The sequence below is a fragment of the Lactuca serriola genome, chromosome 2, assembly GCF_051521515.1.
Source record: "Lactuca serriola cultivar US96UC23 chromosome 2, Lser_US96UC23_V15, whole genome shotgun sequence".
NCBI classification, from domain to species: Eukaryota; Viridiplantae; Streptophyta; class Magnoliopsida; order Asterales; family Asteraceae; genus Lactuca; species Lactuca serriola.
Window position 1 is genome coordinate 38,679,887 of NC_136409.1, and position 9,792 is coordinate 38,689,678.

General features: G+C 32.5%; 1 protein-coding gene across 2 annotated transcripts; it reads left to right on the top strand.

The window, feature by feature from the left end:
* Window positions 1-945: 945 nt before the first annotated feature.
* Window positions 946-7,755, top strand: LOC145086165 (uncharacterized). 2 transcript variants are annotated; one of them, XM_079023911.1, is made up of 10 exons: window positions 946-1,538; window positions 1,822-2,572; window positions 3,606-4,191; window positions 5,305-5,479; window positions 5,597-5,948; window positions 6,022-6,132; window positions 6,246-6,606; window positions 6,712-6,937; window positions 7,030-7,251; window positions 7,361-7,755. In XM_079023911.1, exons 1-10 carry the CDS (start codon window positions 1,018-1,020, stop codon window positions 7,518-7,520), a joined length of 3,465 nt encoding a protein of 1,154 aa, XP_078880037.1. In that variant the 5' UTR covers window positions 946-1,017; the 3' UTR covers window positions 7,521-7,755. The 2 variants fall into 2 exon arrangements, with proteins under 2 accessions (XP_078880037.1, XP_078880038.1); XM_079023912.1 differs by having other exon boundaries at window positions 5,308-5,479.
* The last annotated feature ends 2,037 nt before the right edge of the window (window positions 7,756-9,792 follow it).

A 9,792-nucleotide genomic window follows, 5' to 3' on the forward strand; every position in this document is an offset into this window, starting at 1 on the left:
TATATACACACACACACACACACACATACACACTCGACGGGTATCCAGTAGGTAACAATTATGAAAAAATAAGAACTAGAACCGCTTAAGGCGGTTATATAATTTTAGGAACTGGAACCAAAACCGCTTAAGGCGGTTCAGATTCTAGAACTGACAGTTCCGATTCCGAAAACGGATACCTAGTTTCGATGCTCATCCTTACTCCCTCTCTTTCTCTCTTATGTCACAAAACATAATAACTATACATGCAAGTGAGTATTCTCTAGGGGTGTTCGTTTGTATGGATCAGTTTAATCCGATCCAATAAAGTGAATCCAAATTGATTTTGGTTTTTATAATTCGGTTTTCAAAAACCAAAACATTTTAAAACGACATATAATTATAATATTATCCAACTTTACACAATAAACGAAAATAAATTATTTAGTTGTGATTTGAAATTTATAAACAACTACTAAAAAGATATATTATAGTTAAATATTTTATAGATAGAAAACTTTTGAGAGAAAATACATATTAATGTTTTTTTTATCGAGTGAAATGTTTTGAACCTATTTGAAAAAATAAATTACAAAATTAATAAATAACAATAGATATATATTATAAATAAATAAATAATAAATATTTATTCAGTTTTTTTGTACTATTCGGTTTTTATTTTATAAATCAAAACCAATCCGAAATCTAAAATAATAATTCGGTTTTGTTGAAAACCAATCCAAAAATGTAACGGAGAACTATATACCCCACAAAAATATTAAGATAAAAATTTGGAAAAGTGATAATTGTTTTTATGAAGATAAATATATATTTAAAAAAAATATATATTGTTTTTGTGAACAAATAAAAATGATTGTTTTTTAAACTTATAAAACCGTAAAAAAGAATTATAGTGTAATTCAAATCAAAGAAATAAATAAATAAATATCAAATAAACATATTTGATTCGAGTGAGGTCTTCCCTAACTTTTACAAGGATGGATGAACAGATTTGAATTACAATAGAAACCCTCAACAATGGCGGATGAATCACCACCAGGAGAACCAGCAGCAACATTGTTCCCGGTTTTCAATCAAAACCCCACAACAACCTCCGAACCAATAAACCCTCTACAAGTCTCTAATTCCAACGCTCCAGGCTGGCTCAGCAACACCAGCTTCACCGCCGACATCTCAACCATCAACGACGTCGTATCCACTCGCTACCATCACTACAGCGAACCCGACGACGACGAAGAAGAAGAAACAGCAACAGAAGCAGAGGAAAGGCGGCCGCAGTCTCGTTACGAATTGGTGGACTCTTCGGCATCGGATCAGGACATCGACGGGAATAACCGCAGCAGCAATAAAAAGGAGAAACGGAAACGGAGAAAGACAAAGAAGGGAGCGGCAAGCAGTGGTTACGAATATGGACCTTCTTCTAGGAAACAAAACATTCAATCGTGGGCAAATAATGCTACCACTTCATCTGCAAACAAAGAATATTACTTCGATTCTCGCGGTGATCGTGATAATTTGGCTTTTGGCTCTCTTTACAGGTAAAACCTACTGATTATTTTTCGAAAAGTTTCAGTGATATGCAATTGAATTAACATGGGGGCAACCACCTGTAATAACAAACTCATCATTTCCCCCTTTTTGAAATTAGAATCGATATATTGTAAAAAATCAACATTATGGTTTCTCAATTTGACGAAATGAGTACACCTTATTTATTGCAATGTATTCCTCCCTTTTCTTGTTGACTGTTTTGGAATGGGATTGCTTGTATGATTTATATTGCAACATCCTGATTCTGAAATGGTTTTTACTACAATGCAGAATGGATGTTGCTCGATATAAACTCTTCCATAGAACCAAGTCTTCTGGATTTAACTCCAATGTATTCCATTCTTCAAACACGAGGAGTTGGGGGTTTGATGGAGATAATGATGTAAATTCATTAGACACTAAGCTTAGATCCGAAGGTCGTTACTGGTCTGCTAAGTATGCTGCATTGGAGCACCATAAGAACTTTAAACGCCTTAGAATCATTGCCCCTAAAGACTCCACCCCAGAACTTGGTCCAGATTTTGTACCACTTTCAGATGAGTTGACTTCTTCCAATGGTCAAGATTCCTCATTGGTTGAAGAATCATGGGAAGATGAGGTGTTACGAAAGACTAAAGAGTTCAATATAATGACTAGGGAGCATCCATATAATGAGAAATTTTGGTTAGAATTTGCTAACTTTCAAGATAAGGTTGAAAGCAAGCAACCACAAAGAGGTGCTAGATTACAAACATTGGAGAAGAAGATTAGCATATTGGAAAGGGCAGTTGAGGTCAATCCTGATAATGAAGAACTGCTTCTTGCACTTATGAATGCGTATCAAAGAAGGGATAATAATGATGTGTTGATTGGTAGATGGGAGAAGCTACTTATGCATCATTCTGGAAGCTATAAACTTTGGAGGGAGTTTTTGAGAATTGTTCAAGGGGATTTTTCAAAATTTAAGGTTTCTGAAGTGAGGAAGATGTTTGCCAATGCAATACAGGCTTTGTCAGCTGCATGCAGCAAGCATCATAGGCAGGTGCACATTTTTAGATGCTTATGCTATATTTATGCTGTTTTATTATTATTATTATTATTATTATTATTATTATTATTATTATTATTATTATTATTATTATTGACTTGATAGGGACAAAACTTAATTGGGTAAGCTATATATGAGAGTTTCTTTTTGAGTTAATGTATAAAGAACGTGCTAATAGAAAAAGTTAAGGAAATGAAACTTTCCTCGTAAAGTCTTTGCTTTTTACAAAATTGCCCTTGTTTATTTTTTCCTTCCATTTCCCCAAGATTCTTGCTTGTTCCTGTTAATGAAAACTTCAAACACAAAGATTTTCTTTAATGATGCATTGATTCTAGGAAACAGACAAATCATTCAGCTTCTTATTAATTATAAAAAAGTGGGCTAAGTTCAAGACATACCAACATACTTTCATTTATTTGTGTATTATAGCATCCCAGTTTCATTTCTTTCTATTGCAACATTGTGCTTTGAATACTCAACTGAATTATAGCATTTTGTTTTCCATCTTTTTCTTATTAGGACATTTTTCTTTGAAAAAACTGACCCAATTTCAGCAGTGGAAAATGAAAGTTGCTTTGTATTTGGATGACATTGCTATAATTGGGTAGATTTTTCAAATTACAATATTGTTTATAGGAAGAAATACAATTACAATGCTATAATAAACCAATTAAGGTAAATACTAAGCACCCTTCTATTTTTGCATTTAACCCTAAGCAAAATTAGTTTTTATAGTTGTGTAGGAGAAGGGTTTGACAAAATAGAAGCCTAACAATTCAGAATGATGTAGTTATTTGGAAACAGGTCTACTGAGTTCAAGAAAGCCTCACTCCACAAATAAAAGTGACTCTTTTTATACCTAGTTGAAAAACTTCTATATTGCAATCTGAGCTTTCTTTCAACTTCATGACATATCTTTTTCTTCAATTTACTTTCTGAATTCCTATTCTCTTTCATCTTTGAGCATTTTGGTGTTCTTTTTTCTTGGAAGCTGCTAATTCTTGATTCTCTAATTCTCATGATGCAGGCTCACCAGAATGATATGGTTGACCAAGAACTTGGATTGGTCAACATATTTGTGAGTTTATGCCATTTTGAGTGGCAATCAGGCTATCAAGAATTGGCTACAGCTCTATTTCAAGCTGAAATAGAATACAGTTTATTCTGTCCATCTTTACTTCTTTCTGAACAAGGTAAACAGAGACTGTTTGAGTATTTCTGGAATAGCAGTGGTGCAAGAATTGGGGAAAATGGGGCTCTTGGGTGGTCAACATGGGTGGAAAAAGAGGAAGAACAAAGGCAAAAGGTAATGATGGAGTCTTCTGCTATTGTTGATGAAGGGGGGTGGACAGGGTGGAGTGAATTAAAAGAAAATCGGGAAAATGAAGAAAACATGGGAGTTGATGATGTGGGAATGGAGGGAAATGATGATGATGATGTGGAAGAGAAAGAGAAAGAGAAAGATGATACTGAGGCTTTGATGAAGTTGCTTGGTATTAATGGTGAAATTGAAGGAAATGGTGAAGTGGAAGATGTTTCAACTTGGGTTAAATGGTCTGAAGAAGAGTTGTCAAGAGATTGTGATCAATGGATGCCTATTCGTACAGAATCTGGTAAGTTTTTTTTTTAGGCTACTTCACTTTTCAATTACAGTTTTCTTTTTTCTTTTTGACTTAATGAGGACACAAATTAAGGGCATGTTTCTTCTTTTTTTCTTTTTCCCATTCATCGTTTGGGCTACTTCTCTGTATGAAGTCAGTTCCTTATACACAAAGAGCATTTTTTGACTGAAAAAACTGTTTGAATGTGAGCGAATGACCATTTTGCCCTTGTAACATTTCAACAAATATACATCAATATCTTCATCATTTTTGACAATTGAACATATACACAAAGAGCATTTTTTGACTGAGAAAACTGTTTGAATGTGAGTGAATGACCATTTTGCCCCTGTAACATTTCAACAAACATACATCACCATCTTCATCATTTTTAACAATTGAACATATACACAAAGAGCATTTTTTGACTGAGAAAAATGTTTGAATGTGAGTGAATGACCATTTTGCCCCTGTAACATTTCAACAAACATACATCACCAAACTTCATCATTTTTAACAATTGAACATATACACAAAGAGCATTTTTTGACTGAGAAAAATGTTTGAATGTGAGTGAATGACCATTTTGCCCCTGTAACATTTCAACAAACATACATCACCAAACTTCATCATTTTTAACAATTGAACATACACAAAGAGCATTTTTTGACCGAGAAAACTTTCTGAATATGAGTAAATGACCATTTTGCCCTTTTAACACTTAAACAATCATACAACACTATCTTCATCATTCTTAACAATTGACAAATGCAAGCATCATTTTCTTACATAATTCTCTTAGATGGGTGGTGGGGAAGATTGGAGGCTTTTCTTTGTGTCTGCATCCATAAGGAATGTGGTTCGGGTAGAAGGGCAAATAAGTAAATATATGTGTCTGTTTGTAGAAAGCCACATATCTTGGCTTAACCCATAAATCCCTTCTTTATGGATCAAGAAAAAATTAAGTCAAAAAGAAACCACTTTCTGTATTAAGTTGTAACTTTTCTTCACAAAATTTTCCTCATTTATTTTCTCACATATGCTATCATTTTCTCAAATACTTTTTTACAATTATTTATTCCAGACATCACCTTATGATAATGAATGAAGTTTCACTTTTAAAAGCAGGAAATTCACTTGAGAATGGGGTCACAGATAAAGAAGGTGATGAAGAACAACTTTTAAGAACAGTATTATTTGAGGATGTAAGTGAGTATTTGTTCTCAATAACTACAGATGAAGCCCGTTTATCATTGTTATACCATTTTATTGATTTCTTTGGTGGAAGAATTCCTCAGTGGTTAGCTTCTTAACTTTTACAGTTTTACTTCACTCTCCTTTATCTCTATATAATTTGATCACACTTACTCCAATCAGATTTAAAAAAGTTGTATTTTTTTTTTTTCATTTTGTGTAGGTGTTCAACTAATAGTTCAAGTTGGGCTGAAAAAACCCTAGTTGTGGACTCATTACCAGATTCTATGTTAAATGACTTGAGAAAAGTTGAGGAGATATTAACAAAAACAGATGAGAATTACAGTTTAGAACATGTTTTAAACAGCTCTGATAACATAAACATGAGAAGTGAAATGATGAAATTTGTTAGAAATGTTAGTTTACAATGTTTGAATGTATTTCCACATGACCATATTTTAAAAGAAGCTGCACTTGTTGCTGAAGAGCTTTCAAACACAAGAATGAATTCCTCTAGTGTTGCTATTACTCCATGTAGGACATTGGCAAAAAGCCTCTTGAAAAGCAATCGTCAGGTATGTTTATTTTGTTTATATTTAATTATTTATTCAATATAAAAATACGTTTTATATAACTAAATACATACAGGATGTACATTTATGTGGTGTTTATGCAAGAAGAGAAGCTGCATTTGGGAATATAGAATATGCAAGAAAAGTATTTGACATGGCATTATTATCCATTGAAGGGCTTCCATGTGTAAGAAATAAGAATCAAGATTATCTTCACTTTACAACACTTGATATAAAATGATAAATAATTAAATATCATTTAATTTTATTTTATACAACTTTTTTTTTTTTATAAAACAGGATCCCAAATCAAACGCCTCACTTTTATTCCTTTGGTATGCTGAACTTGAACTTGAAATTTCCAACAACAATTCTTCTAGAAGCTCAGAGTCATTATCACGAACATTACACATTCTTTGTTGCTTGGGATGTGGGGTAAAATATAGTCAATTCAAAAGTCAACCATCAAGTTTACAGCTGTTGAGGGCACGTCAGGGATTTAAAGAACAAATAAGGGTAATTCAGGGAATTTGGATTCATGGGAGTATTGATGAAAATTCTGTTGCTTCTATTTGTTGTGCTTCTTTATTTGAAGAGTTGACTTCTGGATGGGAATCTGGAATAGAAATTTTAAATCAATCTCTTTCCATGGTGCTTCCAGGTGATTTCATGATCATTTTAAATCAGTTAACTTTTTCATATTTAATTTTGTTAGATTGTGGAATCTGTTTAGTTATTGTGTATAACATAATCTTTATAAATGCAGAAAGGAGAAGCCATAGTCATCAACTTGAATTACTATTCAACTTTTATATACAAATGCTATGGAAGCATCATTCTGAAGCAGAACTCGCAAATATTTGGAAAATTTTGGTGCAAGAATTACAGATATACCCCTTCAGTCCTAAACTCTATAATACACTTATTCAAATTGGACATCTTCATACTTCCCCTAGTAAGCTTCGACGGATCATTGATGATTACTTACACAAGTAAGATCAAAATTTTAATCTGTCCTCATAGGGGTAATTGTGTCATTAGTATGAATCTTTGAAACTCAATCATGTTGTTGTGGTATTTACAGGAAACCATCAGTGAGTGTTTGTCTGTTTGCATTATCGTATGAGATTAGAAAAGGAAGTTCTCATCATAGAGTACATAGAATCTTTGAAAGGGCATTGAGTGACAACATGTTGAAAAATTGTGTACTTTTATGGCGTTTATATTTGTCGTATGAAATCCATGTCACACGTGACATGTCAGCAGCTAGAAGAATTTACTTTCGTGCCATTCACTCGTGTCCATGGTAATATAACAATATAACATCTTCATCTTTTACAATTTCAAATTTCAAATTTCAAAATTCAAAATATTTGGTTTGCTAACCCTAAATTTGGTGACCTTGTGTATTCTAGGTCAAAAAGGCTATGGCTTGATGGATTTGTGAAATTAAGCTCTGTGTTAAGTGCAAAAGAGCTCTCGGATTTGTTGGAAGTAATGCGTGACAAAGAGATGAATGTGAGGACGGATGTATATGAAATCCTTTTGCAAGATGAGATGGATGTGTCCAAATAAGTTTAAGCAAAAATGGGGATTGTATATTACATGTTGTAAGGCCCTAGTTTTTCTTTTTTATTAAAAAGGAAATTGTTTTAGTTTCTTCAAGTCTACCTATATAGGCCTCAAGCAAAAAGGTATTGTATACAGATGAGCATGACATCACATAATAGTTGTACTGTGTTTGGTATGTATTGAATCAAGATCAATACTCATGTCAATAGGACGACATAAAAAGCTGCAATTTATCTGAGACTGAATGAAACCGATGTCAATAGGACGAAAAATGGGATAGCACAAATTATAATGAATGGAAATTTTATTGGTGTGTATTGGTGATAAATGGTACATTTATTTTAATTGTCCCATCCAAAGAGGCAAAGCAAGCTTATGTGAGGATTTGGCCTTGATTTGTTCGTTTGTAGAAAAGATGTGAACTTGTGAAGGCCTTCTCCATCTTTCATGCTAAAACTATTAGTCGATTTAGTTTTTGGTAAATTAGTTGGTGGGTCATAAAATGGATGGATAAAAATAAATAAGTGGGTGTTTGGGATTGTTTATTTAGTACATATATTAGCTATGTTGCTTTTTACTTATTAAATACTAATAAGTTTAAGTGGTAGCAATATGTTTGTTTGAAAAAAAAAATTGAATTGGTTTATGAAGTTTTAAAATGGCCAAACGTTGATAAGTTATTTTTTTATTTTTGATAAATTCTAATTTTAAATGTGAACCAAAACAAAAGTTTATCATGCATATTATTATTGTTCTTTATATATAATTATTTATTATCATTTGTAATTATATTTTAGTAGAAACTATATAACATTAAAATAATCTTTTAGAACAAACAATTATTTATATAAAATTAAATATAAAAAATAACTTTATAATATAAAAAAATTTATGTTGCATCAAAATATATCACAATATATAAAAAAGAACACTATTTAGTGGAGTTCTTATGATTATAGAAGACAAAATTACATGTTGGTTGTTAGTTACAACAACGTTGGAGAAAAACCAAGATATAATAGATTGTAGAATAAAACCCCATACATCTCCATTTGAAAAATATGAAAATTAGTTGTCTTAATTTACTCATGGCATGATCCATGCAGTAATCTTTAAGCGTTGTTATTCCAATACTTAAAATCTCCATTTTGAAGTACTCATTAGTCTGGTGGCACGACTTTGCTATGTTCATCCCTATTAACAATCTACCAATGCTATGACAATCTTAATTCACTACCATCTTCCAAGAGTGAGATTGATTGTTGAATGTTCGAATAATAAATTATTTTGGAAGGGATTCTAAACATGCAAAAGAATAGGAACACATATAATATGAATAATCATAGTAACTAATTAATAATAATTACCAAATCATAATATCCAAAAGAAGCCCCAAAACAAATATCAAACTAAAAATTGTGTTATCAAACCAATTCACTAACAAATCTAATGCCATTAAACCTAGTATGAGAATCATGCTTAATTTGTGACAATGGTTTGGTGAGTGGATCAACTGGATTGTCTTCAGATGGAACCTGACTCACAATAATGTCTCCATCTTCAACTAGCTTCCTTATAAGATGAAAATTTCTCTTAATATGCCTTGTACGCTTGTGATCTTAAGGTTATTTAGTTAAGGAAATTGCACCCTAATTATCATAGAAGATCTCAACCGGTCCAGTTATGCTTGGAACAACACCTAAACCGTTGATGAACTTCTTGAGCCACATTGCTTCTTTAGCTGCTTCATTTGCTGCAATGTACTCTGACTCTGTAGTTGAATAAATAATTATCTCTTGCTCAGAACTTCTCTAAGTCACTGCTCCTGCACTCAATGTGAACACAAAACCAGACTGAGATCTTGAATTATATCGGTCAGTTTAGAAACTTGCATCCATATACCCTTTGACGCTTAACTCATATTTACCACCATAAACCAAGAACATATAGTTAGTCCTCCTAAGATACTTCAGAATGTTCTTGACTACAGTTCTTTACTAGTACTAGGACATTCGTCTTTACTTAAAATTGTTCCACGTTGCATAGGTAGAAATCCCTTCTTAGATTCTTCCATCTTGAATTTCTTCAAGATTTTATCTAAGTATGTGTTTTGGCAAACTTCTATTAGACTTCTAGATCTATCCCTATAGATCTTGGTAACAAGTATATAGGCAACTTCTCCCAAGTCCTATATAGCGAAACTTTTCCCAAGCCATGCTTTTACACTATTAAGTGTATGTATGTCGTTTCCTATAAGTAGAATGTCACCGACATA

Coding starts and splice junctions, on each gene's coding strand:
- LOC145086165 (XM_079023911.1), top strand. CDS start 1,018: ATGGCGGATGAATCACCACCAGGAGAACCAGCAGCAACATTGTTCCCG. Junction 6,607..6,711: donor TCTTTCCATGGTGCTTCCAG/GTGATTTCATGA, acceptor TTATAAATGCAG/AAAGGAGAAGCCATAGTCAT. Junction 6,938..7,029: donor ATTGATGATTACTTACACAA/GTAAGATCAAAA, acceptor TGGTATTTACAG/GAAACCATCAGTGAGTGTTT.